This window comes from Zophobas morio, unplaced genomic scaffold (assembly GCF_036711695.1).
Source record: "Zophobas morio isolate AGI-343-1 ecotype UQ-CSIRO unplaced genomic scaffold, CSIRO_AGI_Zmor_V1 ptg000024l, whole genome shotgun sequence".
NCBI lineage: Eukaryota > Metazoa > Arthropoda > Insecta > Coleoptera > Tenebrionidae > Zophobas > Zophobas morio.
Window position 1 is genome coordinate 18,871,006 of NW_026972129.1, and position 22,000 is coordinate 18,893,005.

Consider the following 22,000-nt stretch of genomic DNA (forward strand, 5'->3'; position numbering starts at 1 on the left):
ATTCGGTTTTGTCATTTCAAAGCTAAATTGTAAAATTTGTTATACAATTTTGAATATCTAGAGTAAAAAAAACTTAAAACGGATTCATAAAGCGTAAGTATAGGAGTATGCTATTTTGTAAAATTAGACAAATTTTGGTTCGCGTTTCACAGTGGCGGCTCGTGACCTTTGCAAATACGGGACACAATTTGATTGATAAGTTAAATTTGAAGGTATTAAACGGGCTGTTATTACTATTATAGACGAAATTGTGTCTCGGAAATAAATACAAAAATATTTTCAATATTATTAAAAAAGTATTTGTTTCAAATGTTACCCGATTCAAGCTAAGTGCAGCGATTAGAAGCGCGGTTTCCATGGCAACGGTGAGAACAAAACGTCTAAATGGGTCATGATTTGATCTCCGCTTTTATCGAGACCTTACCAACGATATATCTAAGACATAACATTTTTAGATGTAAGTTTTATACATTTGATACAGACGGAAATTGAACTAAAAACGTCGAAAAAACATGTAACAATTGGCCGGATGGCCCCTGTTACATAATTTCCACTGCTTAATCTCGAGAAGCATAAATAAACATAAAACAAAATTTTCCATTTCAGTTTTTCGTTTTCAATATTCATATAGTTAACAGCAATTTGTAACGACAGAATTAAATAACTTAAGAACATTTTATTATGCTGTTTAAATTGCTAGCTCTATAAGATCCCTCCGTTTACGATTATAATACCTATACCTCTCGCCACGTTAGTTGGAAAACCACAACTACTTCATTACAATACAAAGCCTGCATTTAAAGCGGAACATTATAAACTTTCCTTTGTAGTCTGTGCTTTGTTGCCTTTTCTTACTGAAAACTAAAAATTTAGAATTATCGCAACTTTACAACTTCTGATAAAAAAAGTCTGCTTTTAACGATGGATGAAACTTTTTATGTAGTTATTGAGGCAAAATTGCTCACACACTGCTATAACCACTCCCTACTTATTCAAAATTATTAGATATCAACGTGAGGTATGATAGATCCTAACCCTACTTTTTACTTCAATTATTTCTCCTACTTAATACCGAAAATATTTTTTTCTTTAGGCTGGCTTAACACAAAATATTTGTATTTTGTTATTCAGTTAGTAACTCGAAAATGGGAAATTTGAGAACACAATTTTGTGTGGTAAATTATGTCACGTTAATAGAAAAAAACTATTACCGTGAAGATAAATATTTTTGATTTATCCACCAATAAATCAATTGGTGTCCCAAAATGAATTGATATAGACGTTTCTATTTGAAATGTACTAATGATAACCGTTTAGTGTGGTGCTGTGGTACACAGTTGTAATCAATCTTGCAAGTTGGAAGCGTCTTAAATGGGTATAAAATCAAACCATTTTGATTTATTGTGTTTACTGCAACGTTGTTCCCAGAACTTATTTATCTTCATGAATTCCACACACTAGAAAAGCAATATTCATATAACTTGATTAAATATCCCAGCGAAGGAACTTGTTATGTTCCTTATCAGGTAATTCGTAGACTTAGCGAGTCGAAGGTACGGGAATGAAAGACGAGAATGAATTTAATGAAAATATTTATTAAGTAATTGAAAAGTTATATACAAAACACAGAACGTCCACAACGATTTTAGTACAAAAGCCAGTTATAATGTACACAGCGTTTAGGAAACAATGTACATCGCCTTATAGGCAAGTGAACGAAACATTAGTAAGGCGGTACTTAAAATTATTTAGTAGGTATTTGAATAAAAAATTGAAAAAACACAGAAATAAAAAATAACGCAGTGCCATGAAAGATCACAAAGACTAGAAAATGTTGGCAACTCACCAATGGAGGAGTGCTTTCAATTCCGTTGATAACAAGGCACCTCTTCATGTTATATACATTTTACAATAACAGCATATATTACGATTTATCGATATAAATACAAAAGCCTAATCACAGACACTATAAATTTGACTTAAAATTGTCATTTAAAACATTAAAATAAAATACTTAAGTACTGATAAAATAACAATTGGCAGTTTTTATTACATGAAGTTCCTCTAATTTTAAACAATGTTGTATGAAAGCTACTAGTTATAAAAATATAGTTTACACTGTTCCAAAAGGCAATCAGAATTTTGTTTCAGAGTGAGTAAAAATCAAACGGGCAATTTTGATATGTCAAAACGTAGAATAAAATCTCGGAAACTGTGACAAAACCTGGTAAGTTCTCAAATAAAATCAATGGATGCCAGAGTGTTGAAGCATCCACCAAATAAATAATCCAATTTGTCTAACAACAACGTAAGCATAGGTCAAAAAAGTCCTTTCTCCTTCTTCAAAGACGTCTGCTTCCACATGGGCAACTTCTGGAACTCCTCTTTAGTCATATGCAGCAATTCTTGGAAATCGTCCGCCGACAGGTAGATTTCCAGATGAGTCGGATCCACCCCTTCGGGCAGCGGTCTCTGCAGCAGTTCGGCCAGCGGATACGTGGTTCTTGAAAGGAGCGCTAACTCATTCTCGACCAGCAACTTCGCACCCTCTTTTTTTCCTTCTTTCAAGTTCAGCTCCGCCACGTCCTCTCTATCGATCCAAAATGGAAAAAGATTTTTAAATTCTAACGGCTCAAGACCTGCCCAAACCAAGAAAGCGGGCACCGATTCGTCTCCGCTGTGAGTCTTCTGCCAATAATTAACAGCAGTCTGCATCGCAGCTTTCCTTTCCGCCTGCCACCGAACTGCCCCCGACCCAGTTTGGTCGCTCAGTTCTACTTCTTCTTCTTCCCTTTCCGGCCACCAACCTTGCCACAGCCATAGTTCGTGATGGTTATCGATTAAAAATAACGCTGAAAGAACATGCGACATAATAAATATACAAATTTGACATAACAAAAGATGGATGTTGATGAAGATGTAATGATTGTAAATTATTGTGCTGAAGAACTTTTCAACAATTTCAAGATAGCCATCACAAAAATTTAGTAAAAAATATGGCGCCCATTGTTGTTTTACATGAAAGGTTAATACTTCAAAAAATTCAACCGATTTGTATTCACTGTCAGGTTAAAACATCTCCAATATCATCGTTACATCATACTCGAATTTGTCTACCGCGCGGACAAATTCACACAGCAGATCTTTTTTCAGTGACACGAAGCGACAACTATGCATTAGAGTGTCACCCCTTATCACAACGCAAACACATGGCTACAGATGGCTCCCTGACAAGATGAATAAAGCGATGTCTATGTTTAAAAGTTATATCGTCAATCAAAAATTTTTCGAGATGTAAATTCTGGTCGAGGAACAGATTGCTCGGACGTTTGTCTATCCAATTATTCCACCATATAATGCGGAACATGAAATACTAACCCGAATCAAACTGTCATTGAAACGGTGGTTTCTCGACAAGAACCTCATGTATTTCGGAGTATGTCGAGGCATGAATTATGAATATTTTCACGTGCATTAGAGCAAACGGGTTTTGTCAATATGTGCGCTGGTGGTAGTTGGAGATTGAGAAAACATAATTAATAGAGGAAAGGTTTGTAGAACACACAATTATGGCTGCTGAGCATACTGATGAGACTAGTAATAACATTGTCTGCTATTATTGGTAATTAAATACATATAATGTTGGTTAAAATTTGTACGCTGATTTTTTTTTAACTTCAAAAACAAATTTATACTCTTCATGCATACATACTATAGTTCATGACGTAATTAAAGCCTTATTTCCGTTTACTGATCAGTGTCTTGATTTTCAGAACTTTTTTCAATGAACAGTTACTGTCTTTTAGTTTCTGCACAGATTCTACTCCCTAAATTCATGGATTCGTTTCAACGTTTTTATGTCAATCGTGACGTTTTATTGTTGGGTTCTTCTCAAAGTATTTCCACTCTACACCTAAAAAGGTCAGTCGCTACAGTTTTATCATCATTCATTTGAAAATCAATGTCCCAATTATGTATGAAAATTTTGGAACGTGGTTTTTACCACTGTTTTCCGCTGACTCTAGAAACTACGGGGAAAATGGCACTTTTTTGTCGGAAATGACACAAATCCGATAAAAAAGTCGACACTGTTTCTCCTGTAATTTCTATAGTTTTGTAAGCTGAGGAAACAACAGTGTGTTATTAACGAAGATATTACATTTTGAAGATGTATTGAATATCTCACAAAGAACCGAAGGTCGCGACTGACTGATTACTTTATTAATGTTTTGAAATTTTTCGCCGCATATATGATTCTAATCTTCCACTGAGTGTAGAATTTGACAAGAGTACAATGAATTACTTTATATTCATACTTCAGAAAACTGTTTGTGTAATCAGTGCCTGATTAGCACTATAGCGGCCGATAATTAAGTGTTTTTCATAAAATATTCATAAATTTCCGCTTGTGTACTATCGGTGGAAATAAAAAGCTGGGACACTAAAAATTTTAAGCATTGTAAATGGTTCTTCAAAAAGCGAATCGAAACGACATTTAAAATCAAAATAATTCAGTTATATTGCAAAATAACCGAATTATTAAAATCAAATGTTCTAAATCGAACATTTGATTTTAATACCAATTAAATGTTTAATTCACCTACTATAAATTGGCACTCAATGTATTGTTACGTTGAATGAGTATTTAAAATCAGCGTGGGTTAAACTCAACAATTTATTTCTCAATAACTCAAATTTCCACGACTGATTACACAGCGATTATGCAGAAAATAAATCCGGCGCAACTTGGCTGTACTCTCGTGGATTGAACTGGCTGAATAATAATCATTCCCGACGGTGACCTCTATTTAAACCTATACGTTCCTCTCGATAGATCGAGAACGCCGCTTCGAGGCTTTTCTGGGTCCCATAATCGAGACTTCCGGTAACCCGCCCCAGACTTGTCTTTTTGGAAAGCCGTCCGGTTACCGTCACCGATGATGATTCACCCATCATATCCGAACATACGAGAAAGCTCTCGACGGCCCATAGGCGTCGTACCGGGGCGGCGTATGGGTTTATTTCGTAACAGTATCTACTATTCATTCAAAAACTGCAGTGTTGTGGTGATATAAATCATAACATGACCATTGTTTTAGACCACATGACCGACAAAAAAAAAAACGCGTGTAGCAGGCCGTTCAAATTATTTTTAAAATAATGATGTTGGCGTTGCAGTTATTTAACGCTTTATTTAACAGTTATTTGATAGCAAAGTCCCTGTATGTATTAGTAAGGTATACGGAGGAAAAGGAGACTGTGACGTCAAAGTAGGGCTCAACGTGACGTATACAATTAATTATGTAAAAATTTCAATCTGAATGCTAAAGTTAATGTTTTATTCATTATCAACCCGAGTGTACCTGAAAATTAGTACTTGATATAACCGGCGAATTTAATTTGATGACGTCACAGCAGGACTGGCGATATTTCAAATAGCGCCCGGTGGGAGTGGACATGCGCAAGGAGGGGCTAAATATACCGCCAAATACCGACGTTGCCAAATTGTGCAGATAATAATAATTAACGGGCGTTTAGTTGAAAAAGTCGTCAAGTTGCCTTGCTTTTTGTCGACGTCTCAACGCAAACCTGTTTTTGATAGACCGTTAAATTACGATCACAATGATCTATCACACTGATATTTAAATATTTCATTTTCAGTCGATAAAAAACTCTGTAAACATAAAAAATGAACGTTGAGTGAAATAAAGCACTTGCACTTTATTTTATGATAATCAACAAGATCTGTTTCAAAAGTAGTTATTACAGTATATGTTCGAACTGTCGAAAAATAGTGGCAGTTCTTTATGTCACTCAAGTTTCATTTTTTCTATGTTTATAATTTTTTTTTTATCAATTAAAAATGAAATATGGAAATATCTAACTATTGTACATCACTGTAATTGCAATTTAACGGCTTACCAGAATCCGTTAAAGATATATACCACACCGTGTATGTGCCACATTTGCAATGTACTAAGTAAATTATAAAAGATTTCCCTTTCAAGCTAAAACAATAGCGTTTGCAGAATTTCAATACATCTATCCGTTTTCACGATATTACGATGCGTATTTTTAGCTCAACACTTGTATAGGAGTTTGAAGTTTTTTTTTACATTTTGATCATATTTCAAACAAGAAAATTGCTTTCACAATAATACTGATTGTACCGTTTGATTTGTTTAAATTTTATATCAGGGAACAAAAGGTATGGAAAACGTAGGGTGTAGTTTAATTATTTTTTGTGTAAATATCACTGTTATGGCCACAAATTGAGGTTAAACTAATTAAACCACGCCTTAGCTGCGCCCCCCATCTTTCTCGTCTTTGGTTTCCACAGCCTCCCTGTATGTCCGATTTAAAAAATTATGCTTACAATTTTTTCAAAATATTGTGCTTTTTATTTTAAAGTATCATGTACAACTTGCCAACGTGGTGTCTCAGTATATTTAACGCCTTTTCCTAGGCAGACCCTATTAATATAAGGACTTTGATTTGACAGTAGCTGTCACGATGTGCCACTACACAGCCATGAATTAAGTTTCACATCTAAAGTTTTAGGTGATTAACTTTGTTTATCACCAAAACTAACATGCATTCATAAAAATATTCTCAAAACGAAAATGATGAAATTTCTTGATACTAAACACTTGTGACTCAAAAACAGACTACTGGTTTTCTGTTTTGTGTTGACGTCATACTTTCGATGTGCTGATAAAAATGTATTATGTACATACAAAAGTCTTAAAATATTGCCTAGGACCATTCCAAATATACAGGGTGTTTCTTTTATTTGATACAACCCCTGTAACTTTTTTATTCTTAAAGATAAACCTGTAGTCCTTTGAGCAAATGTATCATTTTAAAAGATATATGTGATGGCAATCTCACATTTATATTATCATTTCCGGTAGAACCGGAAATGACATCAACTTTATTTTTTTTTTTATGGAACACTGGGTATATTTTGTCATAAATGGAAAGACTGATGATTTTTTTCTAAAAATGAAGGGCAACCAATATTTCTAAAATCAATACTTAAAAAGTTATTAAATAAAATACACGAAAAATTCATATTAATTGATGACAATTTAGCAGCTTGAAAAATTGACACTTATGTCATTTATTGACATAGGTGATCTTAATAGATACAAATTTGGTCAAAGAATTATATGTTTACTTTTTAAAATAAAAAAATTACGGGGGTTGTATCAAATAAAAGAAACACGTGGTATAATACTTCATTTTAGTACAGCAAGTTGACTTTGGAAAACCTATTACTTCATTTTAATATGCATTTGCCGCTTCCTTATTTCACCAAACAATTTCCTACAATATACCAATAACATAAATAAGAATACTGTGTGAGCCTTAGTTATATTCAGTCAGGCATTCCTACAAGAAATGTTAAAAGTGGCCCCTAATTTTCTGCAAGCACGTTCTCATATTTAAGAAAATTAAGTTATAAACTGACATCTACGACAGATGACGAGTAGTCATCAGTCATCATAATGAAGCGGCAAAATTCACGAAATTCCAAAGCCAACTTGTATTGCACTTGCGTATTTTGTAATTTTGAGTTTAATTGAAACATTTTTCAAGAAAGAGTCTACCTCTCAAAATTTGTTCGTTTGTACAAGCTTACAAATAAAATATTTATCAAAAATAGGTGTAAAATTTCTCTGATAAAAACACAGAAAATACCTCTTTCGACGTTGGTATGACAATTTTTTAAATACGGAAATGACAAAATTTTGCATAGAAACAATATTAAGCTGGTTTTACAGTACTTATTAAAACATTAATAAAGCTAAAGTATTTTCGTTCAGCCTGATTTTAAGCACGTCATACAACGGGGATACACATTATTTGAATGAATTTTACCCAAAGGTTCTACAGGCTGAGTCACTTAGCACGTATTCCTCGATATCTCATCACTTATTATTAGAAATATAAATAAAATAATTGTAATAAATTAAAGTTATACAATTCTCTGAAGGCCCACTAAAATTTATTTTTATCAACTGTACAGTGTTTCGTATTTAAAAAAGTGAGTAACACACAGTTTAACGTTTTTAATGTAACAGCCTGTATATTTTTACATATTCTTATTGACCTCTTTTAGGCTTTATGAGTTTATTTTTGAAATTTCCTTTATTTGCGCTTAGTGATTCACCCTGAACAAAATTGAAAATGCAGTAAAACAGAAGAAAAATTACCGTCCTGAGTACAAACCTGGTCTTTGTAACGTGCGTTGCATATTATTATTGAAATACAGTATAGACACAGTATAGAGATTATTGAGTAAGGACAACTATTGCCTGACCCGAATTTTCTTTTCTAGATGTCGCCACCAAATTTAAAAAGTATCACAACCGCTTCATTTGAAAATTAAAAAATTGATTCGTGTACGCAATTTACTACATTACTTTGGTCAACTCGTAATATCGAAAATCGAAAGAAAAGAGAGAAGTCGATTTTTAATCTACAAACGGGACGATTTGTCACAGATCTTAATTTGTTACTCAGACAATTCACACTATCTTTCTCAGGATACTTGTAGTTTTGTGATAATTATCAAAATAATGCAATAAATACGTATAAAAACAATGAACTTTTTCTCCAAGAAAAAATTAAATAAAGAAATAAAAAAATACATTGCGAAAATGAAAAAATCACCTAATGTGGAAAAATTATTTTCCTTCTATTAAATTTTTCATATTTGGCATTTATAAATTTACATAGTTATATGCTCAAATCAGGACTATGTTTTTTTTGTTCATAAGAAGAATGGTTCCCTAGATGGTAATATATATAAAGATACCATAGTGGAATTAAAATGTCATATTTCGTAGCAAATTGCACAATTAATTAGTGACGGTCCAGATCAGAAAAAAAATATTTAAAAAGTAAATAAGTGGACAATTAACTTAAAAAAGAATAGATACATAATTTTATCAGTTATAATATATTAAGTGCATCGCAATGTTATCGATAATTTTGAGCAACAATAACTCGAATGCTTGTTGCATTGAAAACGCACGAGTGCTTTAGCACGAGTGCATTTTTCTTAGGCAACAAGCATGAGAGATTATTGTTGTTCAAAATTATCGATTTCATTGTGATGCACGCAATATATTCAACAGATTATTGCAAGAACAAACATTTTAAAAATAATTTTATAATGATTTACGAAGTAGTTTGGTGTGCGATACTATGGCGACGCAAGTAAATAAGAACAGCCATTTTGCAAAATTTGTGTGGGTTTAAAAAACCATGTCCAATTTTCGTTTTGGTCGTAACACGCCAAAAGAAATTGATGATTCTATTACAAACATTACGCCGCTAAATACGAAGAACTCACGAAATTCAATCTGGAGGCAATTTGAGAAGTTTTGCGGTGAACGCAAATATGTTTTTGATGGAAACACTTCCACGGAAAAACTAGCATTCATCCTCAAAGATTGGGGGTACAATATGAAAAAAGTCGATGGTAATGACTACAAAGAAGCAGTAATAAAAACGATGTGGAATGTAACGGCAAAGCAGTTGCAAGAACTGTATTTCAATAAATTTGGTATAAAGTTTGATCCTTTTGTTGACCTGGAATTCAAGGGTAGTAGAAATGCACGCGACGCAAAACGCCGGAACCTACAAATACAACCGGAAAAACGCAAAACTAGTTCCTCAATTTTGACTCTAGAAGAATACAACAAGATTCTAAAGATTTATAACGAAGACACGCCAGATGGTTTACAGAAAATGTTTTTTTATGTGGCTGGATTAGAATTAGCTTGGAGGGGATGTGAAGGTGTTAACGTTACTATCAAACATTTTAAGGAAGAAAGTGATAATTGTGGTTTGCCTACGGGGCGAATAGAATACAATTGTATTTTTTCCAAAACAGCTCAAGGAGGTAGCCATAAATTAACAGACAGCAAATGGCTTGCAACAAACACCACAGATCCTAGAATTTGCCCTGTTAGGTAATTAAATACTGTTTCAAATACAAAATAATAATTATTTTATTATTTAAGGCTCTACAAAAAAATGCTGAGCAAGAGAGGTAAACATATAACCACCGATCGTTTATTTTTAACGCCAAATCCTGCATGGAGAGAACCTAGTTCTGTAGGATGGTTCAAAAATTCACCCGTTGGAAGGAATGAAATGGGGAAATGGACAAGAACCGCCGCAGAAGAAATAGGCATCGACATAAAGAAAAAGAAGATTAGTAATCATTCATTACGGTCAACTGCAGTGTCGCAACTTGCAAAAGCGGGAGTCGGTGAAGAACAGCTTATAAAGATTACCGGTCATGCCAATACTTTCTCCATCAAACCATACCTTCAGCTCGATGGAGATCATCATTATCAAATGATTGACAAATTACGCGCCAACTCAACGGCTATGGAAGAGTCTAATAACAAATCCACAAATTGCGCACCGTCTGCTTTGGTACAAATGTCTAAAAATATAGTTACTACTTCACCAAGCACACAAACCCCTGTAAATTACTACAACTGTACCATAATTAATTACAATTCTTAGTTTCATAATTAAATATTTGGTTAGTAACCTCTTGTTTTTTTTTGCAATTAACTGGTACTTGCTTATCTTATAGTTGGCACATCTGGCTAGTGATAATTATCGGTAGTGGTAATTGCACAGTGTGCAATTATCACGTAATTGTATGCTGATTGGTTGAATTTACAAATATTGACGCGTTTGATTGGTCAGTTGACATCATGTGACATGTGAGTGCAATAATCAGTTATAATATATTAAGTGCATCGCAATGTTATCGATAATTTTGAGCAACAATAACTCGAATGCTTGTTGCATTGAAAACGCACGAGTGCTTTAGCACGAGTGCATTTTTCTTAGGCAACAAGCATGAGAGATTATTGTTGTTCAAAATTATCGATTTCATTGTGATGCACGCAATATATTCAACAGATTATTGCAAGAACAAACATTTTAAAAATAATTTTATAATGATTTACGAAGTAGTTTGGTGTGCGATACTATGGCGACGCAAGTAAATAAGAACAGCCATTTTGCAAAATTTGTGTGGGTTTAAAAAACCATGTCCAATTTTCGTTTTGGTCGTAACACGCCAAAAGAAATTGATGATTCTATTACAAACATTACGCCGCTAAATACGAAGAACTCACGAAATTCAATCTGGAGGCAATTTGAGAAGTTTTGCGGTGAACGCAAATATGTTTTTGATGGAAACACTTCCACGGAAAAACTAGCATTCATCCTCAAAGATTGGGGGTACAATATGAAAAAAGTCGATGGTAATGACTACAAAGAAGCAGTAATAAAAACGATGTGGAATGTAACGGCAAAGCAGTTGCAAGAACTGTATTTCAATAAATTTGGTATAAAGTTTGATCCTTTTGTTGACCTGGAATTCAAGGGTAGTAGAAATGCACGCGACGCAAAACGCCGGAACCTACAAATACAACCGGAAAAACGCAAAACTAGTTCCTCAATTTTGACTCTAGAAGAATACAACAAGATTCTAAAGATTTATAACGAAGACACGCCAGATGGTTTACAGAAAATGTTTTTTTATGTGGCTGGATTAGAATTAGCTTGGAGGGGATGTGAAGGTGTTAACGTTACTATCAAACATTTTAAGGAAGAAAGTGATAATTGTGGTTTGCCTACGGGGCGAATAGAATACAATTGTATTTTTTCCAAAACAGCTCAAGGAGGTAGCCATAAATTAACAGACAGCAAATGGCTTGCAACAAACACCACAGATCCTAGAATTTGCCCTGTTAGGTAATTAAATACTGTTTCAAATACAAAATAATAATTATTTTATTATTTAAGGCTCTACAAAAAAATGCTGAGCAAGAGAGGTAAACATATAACCACCGATCGTTTATTTTTAACGCCAAATCCTGCATGGAGAGAACCTAGTTCTGTAGGATGGTTCAAAAATTCACCCGTTGGAAGGAATGAAATGGGGAAATGGACAAGAACCGCCGCAGAAGAAATAGGCATCGACATAAAGAAAAAGAAGATTAGTAATCATTCATTACGGTCAACTGCAGTGTCGCAACTTGCAAAAGCGGGAGTCGGTGAAGAACAGCTTATAAAGATTACCGGTCATGCCAATACTTTCTCCATCAAACCATACCTTCAGCTCGATGGAGATCATCATTATCAAATGATTGACAAATTACGCGCCAACTCAACGGCTATGGAAGAGTCTAATAACAAATCCACAAATTGCGCACCGTCTGCTTTGGTACAAATGTCTAAAAATATAGTTACTACTTCACCAAGCACACAAACCCCTGTAAATTACTACAACTGTACCATAATTAATTACAATTCTTAGTTTCATAATTAAATATTTGGTTAGTAACCTCTTGTTTTTTTTTGCAATTAACTGGTACTTGCTTATCTTATAGTTGGCACATCTGGCTAGTAATAATTATCGGTAGTGGTAATTGCACAGTGTGCAATTATCACGTAATTGTATGCTGATTGGTTGAATTTACAAATATTGACGCGTTTGATTGGTCAGTTGACATCATGTGACATGTGAGTGCAATAATCAAGTATAAATTCTGTTTCTAACTTTGTGCATATGACTTTTTGGGAAAGAATTAAAAATAATGTAATAAATTGCCAAAGGACTACCTATGAAAACGGGTCCCTAAAAATAGCGAGTTGTCCCCACTGAATGATCTCTACACTGTGATTGACGTTTGAATTTTAACAAATTTATTTTCGGTTTTACCAAGTTGTTTACAAGTAAAACTAGGCAAGTCAAAACAATTATAAATGGTTACAATATCGCTCTGCAACTGGCATTAAAACGTAATGTAGAGCAGCTTTCAACACAAAAAGGTACAGGGGCGGGGCTTAAGATGCGCGACTTGTAGTCGGGCTAGCAGTGGCGTAACATCGATGTATTGAGAAGGGAGTTTCGGCTGAGTTACATTTCTTTCAAAAACAATTAAAAATAGAGCAATTTCCACAAAAGAATACAGACAACCATTTAATAAAAATAAATTTATTTGTTTGGTAAAAAAATAGACTTACGTAACAATAAATTATGATAATCTATCACACAAAATTTGGTATTTTTAATTATTAAACGAGTTTATAATGTGAGGGATTATAGCATGAGTAAAAAATTTCACGAATCCCTCATTATAAACCAGTATCATATACTATTTTATAGTCGACTAGTCTTAAAGCAACAGTTAAATCTTTAGATAAAAGCGGGCTTAAAACTCTGAGAATAAGCAACCTATGACTATAATTATATGGTTTTTAATTTTCTGGCACAATTTATCGATACCGTAAAGTCGGATTATAATAAGGCTTAACGTTTTCTGTCTTTAACATTGAAGTAATAATCGCAGTTCGTATTCTAGCATAATTGACCCTTTTCCTGTAAGCAAAGTGAGTAGACATTATATAAATTCCAATGACACAGAGTGAGACAACATCGCGCAAGCGAAGTCAGATTTTTGGAGCGCCAAGTTTAAATTAACCAATGAGCGACAGATTACGCATGTGTAGCCGGTTGCATTCTGTCAAAGCGGTTTGTTGTCACAGGCCTTTGCTCTGCTGCCGGAGTGCCGGATACAATTTCCAACGTGGTTTTGAAGATGCGTGCGCACGAAAAGTCACTATGGAAGTTTTACGATCTTACAGGAAAAGGGTCAATTGTCGTTTATAACTAGAGCTTCGACTGTACCGTAATTTAACAGTAATTATTGCTCACTAAAAATTACCTTTTTACTTCTTTTACTTACTTTTTTATTCAACTCATACATCAAATACAGCACTAATAATTGTTTAAATTCTTTTTCTATAATGTCAACGCTAATAAAATAGAAAAGTGATATTTTTATTAACCGCAATAATATTTTAATATTTCAAAATCGAAATATTCATCGCCGCTGCCACTGCTTGCACGATATTTGTGTACCCTTTTGTGTTGAAAGCTGCTCTAACTAGTTAAAAGCCTTACTGATACTTTCGCGCCACAATTCGGTGTAGTGTGGGTTGCCTAACCCCAAAAACAAGATATATTCATGAATACAAATCGTCTTTAAATTCTTTACCCTCCACAATTTACTGGAAATGGTATTGCATCATTTCATTACTCATGACTGAATATCACAAATGTAAAGGATGCAAGTCTTCGTCACAATAACAAATTATGACCCAGCTCTTATGAGTGAATGAAAATTATGAGAGTGAAACAAAAATTGTTTACTACAGGAAAAAATGACGTTCAAATCTGTTGGGTTTTCCGAGTGAACCCAATGAATGACAGCACAAAATAGCACCTACTGTACACTGTCTCAATCATTAATACCAACTTACCAGGTTGACTAGCTGAGTAAAGTTCTGTTTGCAGAAACGGATATGGACTAGAATATTCACTCCTATGTGGACACAAAACTTCCGTTGCTTGAAACGTTCTCGAAATACTACTGAGATGAAACAGTCTCATCGTACAATCATACTCTAAATCACTACTCAACAACGACAAATACTCATTACAATTTTTTCCAATAACATCTAAAAACATCTCGCTCTCTTCGCCTTCATCTACCTCAACAACATCAATATCGTCAGCATCACCCCAGTAAAACTCTGCGGCCTTCTTCTCCGCAATCCTATTCGCCGCCAATTTAGCTGCATCTCTAATCTGAACACTAGATTTTGCACCATGCCAAACTGTAATTTCCGCTGAGTCAGCTTCAACAAGCAAAAAGGAAGTCCTACTCCTCAGTTGTTTCACCTCACAGGGTACTTCAATCAGACAAATTTCATCTTCCTTTTCGCCTCTCATTATAAAAAGTCTTGCTTTACCCTGATTGTCCGAATCGTCTCTTTTACCATCGTGCACGACCATGCCACCACGAAACATTTTCAAGAATACTGCCGGTTCTAAACATTGAACTACGCGAACTTGAGGCGCCTTCTCGTGGTCTAATTCGACTGTTAAGAGTGCAGCGGAACCTTTTTCGTTGATGGATGCATTTGATCCTTGCCAGCAAAAGTAAATGCATCTGTCACGTCCCGCTTGTAGATGTTTCGAGGGTTTCCCGCTCAGTTCTCTACCTTTTACGGTCGTCCTGTAGTTCCATTTAATAATATAACTATCACTATTGTAGAAATGTCCAATGGAGTCATCGTCGAGTTGCTCTGGATGGTTCTCAAGGATTCTCCAAACGGATATTTTTAAAGTTTCAAATTCGTACAGTCTTTTCGTTTCTTCGTCGAAATACTCATCGCCTCTGCCTAAATGGAGATTCTCTACCACCAAATCTGGCTTGGTATTGCTCCGTTTAAGCATCTCGGCGACATCACAGGGTTTTATGTTATAGGAAGGATCGACGGTCTTTCCATTTTGATCACCTTTGACTTTGATTATTCGCGCAAAATCGGGCCAGTCTAAAAATTTCTCTTTAAATAAGATTGTTTCTCGATGTTGGGTTATCTTCGCGAAAAGGGCCCAGCTGGGCCGGCTGGACCCCTTCTTGGAAACGGTTTTGGAAGGGCGATTTCCGAGAATGGAAGCGATGTTTAACGGGCAAATGTTACAGTCGGAATAATCATATCCCAGCTCCCACATTTCCTTAGCTAATCTAAAAGCTAACTTTTTCTTCTCGATTGGGGCGTTTTTGCCACTCCAAACGTACATTTCCGAGCCGAAATCGAACACGATTACTTTAGTTTGTTCCAACATGTCGACTTTGGGTATCTTCCCCCAATACTCATCCATAGGGACCAATTCAGTCCCTTCCAGTTTGTAAATCATGTTCGTGGAAAGTACATTCGCTTCGTAAATTCCGTCTTCTTCGGGGTTTCCTCCACTCGTAAAAACTTGTTTTTCGTCGCATCCGATGGTCTTCCAGAACCTCCGGACTTGTCTGGTCATCACCGAACTGTTCTCCACATTCAATGTGACAAGTTCGACTTCTTTACACCCCAAATCGCCGGTCTGCTGGATATGATTAATGATGTCAGAAGCTCTCGATTGCTCGATAACGTTCGAGTATTTCCCTACATAATTATACAAAGTGGTGGGAGTGACCAGGATGTAATTATCCCCTTCATTGATGCTGCTCGCGACAGGTTCAACCAATCTTGTTTGCACATGTTGTCGACCTTTGACTTGCAACAGCATGACTTCTTTGTACGGATTGAGTGTGCCAGAATAAGTCGATTTTTTTAAAGCCACTGCCTTAAAGTCCTCGTTACTCACCAAGCCAGCCAGAGCCGCGTGGGCCATGGAGGAGCTCTTGGCAACTGCAAATCATCTAATATAACAACACAAACAAACAATTCATTCAAACATTACGTTTTTCTATGTTCAGTCTTTTCTTTTCTCTCTCGGCTACGCCTGTGATTACTTCGGTATATTCGTCCGAGATGTCGATCCTCGAAGCTAATGCTTTGATGGGATTTCTGGAAGCTCCTCGCCTTCTTTGTACTTGTACGTTTTTCTTTTGTACCAAGAGAGATTGTCGGGTGACAGAATCGAAGTCGTCGAGAGACACGTCGATTTGTTCTGTCGCTACTTTGCTCTCGACGCTTTTGTAGAAGCTCGTAAAGGTGTAATCATCTGGTCTAGAAACAGATACTTTTCTACCTGAGGCTCTCAAAGAAGTGTCCGAGCCTGGAAAATAGCAACTGTTAGGTCACGATGAGGAATGGAGAGGGAGAATGTACCAGATGAGTCGGGATCCGGATCTGGAACGGAGTAACTCCTTGTCAATTCTATGTGTCTGTTTTTATCCGGAGATACTGGAGTGGATGAACTGTCGCTTCCTACAAAAAAGAAAGTGTTGTTAAGTCTTCCACTTACTACTACTTACGTACTCATACAAAAAAAAAAAAAAAAAAAAATCAAGTAAAAAAGAAATCTACATCGGTTAAATAACTAGATATACACTCTTGGACAAAAATATGGAATATTTCTTGTAATCATAATTACTTGAGAAAGAGTCGAAATTTTAACTTATTAAATGGCAATTTGGAAATAATTGAATCCGAGATTCAGATTTTATCATCAATAAGTCAAATTATGAAATCAGTCGGTTAAATTTTTAATTAGCTTTAAACTTCAAAATCATAATTAAATAATTACGAAAAAACAAGTCAAAATTTCCGTCCAATTAAGTAGAAATTTCTAGTAAAAAAGCCTAAGTTGTCAACTATGCAATTAGATTTAATTTAAAGATAAGAAACCTAATTTATTAAACTAAAAATTCAGGGCGGCTACTTAATAATGCTACAATAAATCAAAATTTAGAAACAAACATCCAAATCTCGGATTACAAATTTTGACTTAATTAAACTTCAAATTTCTCGGTAACTAATTAGAATTTCATGTAAATACGATTAAATTTTAAGCCAGTATGGCCACATTTCGATATCAGCTGTTGAAATTTTGAGATCAAGACCAAAAATTTCAAGAAAATTAATTACAATTTTCTAAACATAAGTTAAATTTTCATATGTATTAAATTAAAATTTCGAGATAATGGGTCGAAATTTTAAGAGAAATCGTCGAAATTTTGGTCTATTAAATGAAAATTTGGAGATGATAATCGGGTCAAGATTTTGTCATCAATAAGTAAATTTCTGAATTCAGTCAATTAAAATTTTCTTCTAATTAGATAGCTATAAATTTCAAAATTATAAATAAATCGTTTCGAAAAACCAAGTTCAAATTTCTGTCAATTAACTAATTAGATATAATTTAGAGATATGAAATCTGATTTAATAAACCGAAAATTTATGGTACTTAATAATAATTTAGGATTGCCAATTTGGCGTAGTTAATTAACTTAAGTTTTATTGACAACTAATTATAATTTCAAGGGTAGAACTCAAAATAATTCCTTAAACATTTTCTAACGAAAAGTTAGTTATAAAGTTATTCTTTTATATGCATTCACGATAATGGATCGAAATTTTTAGACAGAGTCGAAATTTTTTAAACTATTAAATACAAATTTTGAAATATGTAACTTGAGTCCAGATTTCGTCATCAATAAGTGAAATTCTGAAATCAATCAATTTTTTTTAATTATCTGTAATTTCAAAAATATAATTAAAGTCCAAATATTGGGTCTAATTAAGTAAAAATTTCTATTCAGAGCCTAAATTGTCAACTAATTGGATCTAATTTAGACATAAGAAATCTAATTTAATAAAGTAAAATTATAGGGTATTTAATGATCTAAGTAAGTAAAATGTAATTTATTAAATTGAAATTTAGAGACAGATTGAATTATGATTTCGTCATAATTACTAAAATTCTGAAATCAGTACGTCAAAATTTTGTTTCAAATAACTCTAAATTTCGAAATATTATGACTTCCAAGTTAATTAGAAGTAATTAGATCTAATTTAGAAATAAGAAATTTGATGTAATAAACCGAAAATTTGGGGTGCTTAATAATGTTAGTACAAAAAAAAATAGAAGTTCACCAAAAATCCAAATTTAGGATTACTAATTTGCTTTAATTAACTTAAAATTTCTACACCAATAATCAGAATTTCAAGTTACTAGGGTGAAATTTTAAACCAGTGTGGCAAAATTTAGATATCAGCTGTTGAAATTTGAAGGTTAAAACTATAATTTCGAGATAATTAAGGCAAAATTTCCTAAAGATAAGTTAAATTTTCATTTGTAAATAAAGTTATTTAAAATTTTCTCATAATAGATTGTAATTTTAAGATAGCCGCGAAAATTTTAATTCTGAAACCAGTACGTTAAAATTTTGTTTCAATTAATTCTAAATTTCGAAATTACACGACATTTAAGTTAATTAGAAATAATTAGATATAATTTAGAGAAAAGAAATCTGACGTAAAAACCCGAAAGTTTGGGGTTATTAATAATGTTATACAAAATAAACCAAAATTTCAAACAAAAAATCGAAATTGAGGATTACTAATTTGACTTAATTAATTTACAATTTCTAAACAACTAATTAGAATTTCTCATACGATGAAATTTTAAATCAGTGTAGCGAAATTTCGATTTTACAACTATTGAAATTTGAAGATCGATAATTAAATTTCGAGATAATTAATGAAAAATTTTCTAAAAATAAATTAAACTTCCATATAAATTGAATTAAAATTTTAAGATGATAGGTCGAAATTTTATGACAGACTTGAAATTTTAATTTATTAAATGTAAATTTGAGGACAATTGAGTTGGTATTTTGTCTCAAGTAACTCTAAATTTCGTAATAATACGACGCCGAATTTAATTAGAAGTAATTAGATCTAATTTAGTGATAGAGATCTGATGCAATTAACCCAAAATTAGGGGTTATTAATAATGTTGCTACAACTAATCAAAATTTCAATTTAATACGATACAATTTTAAGCTATTATCGCCATCAACTTATGTAATTTCGAGGTCGAACATAAATTTTTATTTAAAAATTTTCGAAAGATAAGTTAATCTTTCATATGGTTAAATTAAATTCAAATTTGAAGACAACCGGTGGAAATTTTAAGATACATACTTGAAATTTTCATTTATTAAAGGGAAATTTGGAGACGATGGACTTGAGACTTTGTCATAATTAATTAACTTCTGAAATCAGTACGTTAAAATTTTCTTCAATTTAACTCTAAATTTCGAAATATTAATTGGTTGAAATTTCAAATAATTACTCAGGATGTTGAAAAAATTAAGTAGAAATTACTTGATAGCAGGTCGAACTTTTAAGGCAAAAGCTCTAAATTTTAATATATTGATGCAAATTAATAGAAAATTCTGTCGAAATTTCAGTATAATTAATTCAAGTAAAAAGTACTAAATAAATTAGTAAAATAATAAATTGTGTATTTTAGTGTGATCTTTGACTTTTTTGTCTCAAATAATCCGACAATTTTACTAAATAATAACAAATGACATTATATAAGTATTACAACACCAGAGTTACTAAAGTTAGTCTGTGGGGAATTGTCTACCGATAATTCCGTTTTACAAATTTAGATCTTACAAATGTGCATGTTAATTTCCAAAATTTTTGAAAATTTCAAAATAATCCATATTTTTGTTCATGAGTGTCTACATTGTTTTTAATTAAAGGTCCACCAAAACAACAAATTAACATCTAAAGTAATAAGCATTCACGTTCGGTAGAAGTAACTGACAGAAACTTTTCTGTGGTTAAGTTGCAATCTTAAGATCACTAGAAATTTAAGATTGGCATCAACTGTCTAATTTTCTAATTCAAATGTCAAATCTGAATTGTGTGGAAAAAAAACGAAGTTTTTCTAATTTCAACACGCTTTGTTTCAAGAAAATCCTTAAATACAGCATGGAAACAATTTCCATAAAAGTAATCACGAGAAAGCTCATTTTAAAGGAAAAGAAACAAGAAATATTTGGTGGTTTTCAAAAAATTGGGTAAAACGGAAACAGTTAAACTGGTGGCAGAAATATTCTCCGTAAAGTTCGCTAGTGTTGTCGAGTGTGTTTCGAATTTTAAAATAATACAGATACAGCGGCGCTTGTGCCGTTAATACAATAATCAGAATCAGAAAGACGACTGCGCAGATTTATATACCTACATGCTTTGTTGGTGCCGTTCTACAATTGGTTTTTAAGTTTTATATAATCGTTATTGTTTTGTAAGAGGGAAAACACTCGGCTTTGAAAATAATTGTACGTAATACACGTATAAACTTAGGTTTCCGAAGGCGAAGTTTTTCACATTTTAAAAACGTTATAGCTGCCAGAATCAAATTTCTAACGCAGTATCTCGAATTGCGTGATAGTGGTGAAGATTTACTTTTCATTTTCTTGGATGAGACATGGATATACCAGAACGGATCCATGGTGAAATTGTGGATCCATGATGATGACATCAAAGCTTGTCCTCCTAAAAAGACTAGTGAGGGGAAAAGATTCAAAATTTTACATGCGGGTTGCTCTTTGGGCTTTTAGAGGGATGCGATTTTCTCCTTGGTTCAAAAATAGATTCACCAGATTACCACAAAACCATCACATTTTCGATATTTGACCTTTACTTACTTACATGTCACATTTTTGATACCTACTTTCTGACATTCCAGTAATACATTATACACTAGAACAATTATGTCCGCAGTTACACAGCTTAAAAAAAAAAGTTACCAAATCTAGTTACATCTACCGAACGTGAATTCCTTATATATGTAGCAGATCGCTTGCACTAATGCAAAAATCGTCGACTTATTTTTCAAATTTGAAATTTTTGACACATGACTGACAGATTTCAGAAAAATGGTAGAAGTAGCAGAAGTTATGACGCCTCGTTATCTACGACCTACGTGCAAATTTCCAACACTTGATTAAAGTTTAACTGAATCACTTAAAGGTACATGGTATCGTTATAAAATAAATTAGTCGCACATTAAAAACAATGACTACAAAAAAATCAACATAAATAATTAAATATATAGCGTATTTTATTAAACTAGAATTTAAAATGCGTGATCTTGACGAACACTGTCCAGTAAAAAAAATGACAGATTGTCAACTTTTTGACATTTGACTCGCGTGACAAAAGAGCTTTAAAAATAACAATCGGAAGTTGTTGGTCGCCACGGGTCAGCGATAAATAATTTCTCAGCAGAGAGCCTATGAAATTATTTCTTCCGAGGAAGATTATTCTCTTCACTAGGCTGTGACAACAAAAAATGTAATTTACATGCTGCTCGAAACAAAAGTAAGATTCTTTCTATTTTCAGTTCTTTCGCTAATTTAATGATTGAAATTTGATAACGTTATAACTTATGAATGTTATAACATCCTTAACAACTTTAAACAAAAAATTATGAAATGCTGGCGATTTTTTTACATCTGCACAGTGCGCTCAACTTTTTGTTCTCGTTTAAAATGTTTTAAAAATTAAAGCAAAAAAAAGACAACATACCAAGTTTTGAACATTTTGTATTATCACTATCATTTGTATCATTGAA

General features: G+C 33.3%; 1 protein-coding gene across 8 annotated transcripts in view; it reads right to left on the bottom strand.

Moving 5' to 3' along the window:
• Window positions 1-1,575: 1,575 nt before the first annotated feature.
• Window positions 1,576-22,000, bottom strand: part of LOC135134963 (uncharacterized) — a 193,850-nt gene continuing 173,425 nt past the window's right edge. For all 8 annotated transcript variants that reach the window (XM_064063877.1, XM_064063878.1, XM_064063876.1 and 5 more), the window contains 4 exons: window positions 16,732-16,830; window positions 16,361-16,678; window positions 14,374-16,308; window positions 1,576-2,852 (listed from right to left, as the gene is read on the bottom strand). In XM_064063877.1, the coding sequence (XP_063919947.1) occupies window positions 2,320-2,852; window positions 14,374-16,308; window positions 16,361-16,678; window positions 16,732-16,830 (2,885 nt within the window). In that variant the 3' untranslated portion in view covers window positions 1,576-2,319. The remainder of the gene's footprint in view (window positions 2,853-14,373; window positions 16,309-16,360; window positions 16,679-16,731; window positions 16,831-22,000) is intronic.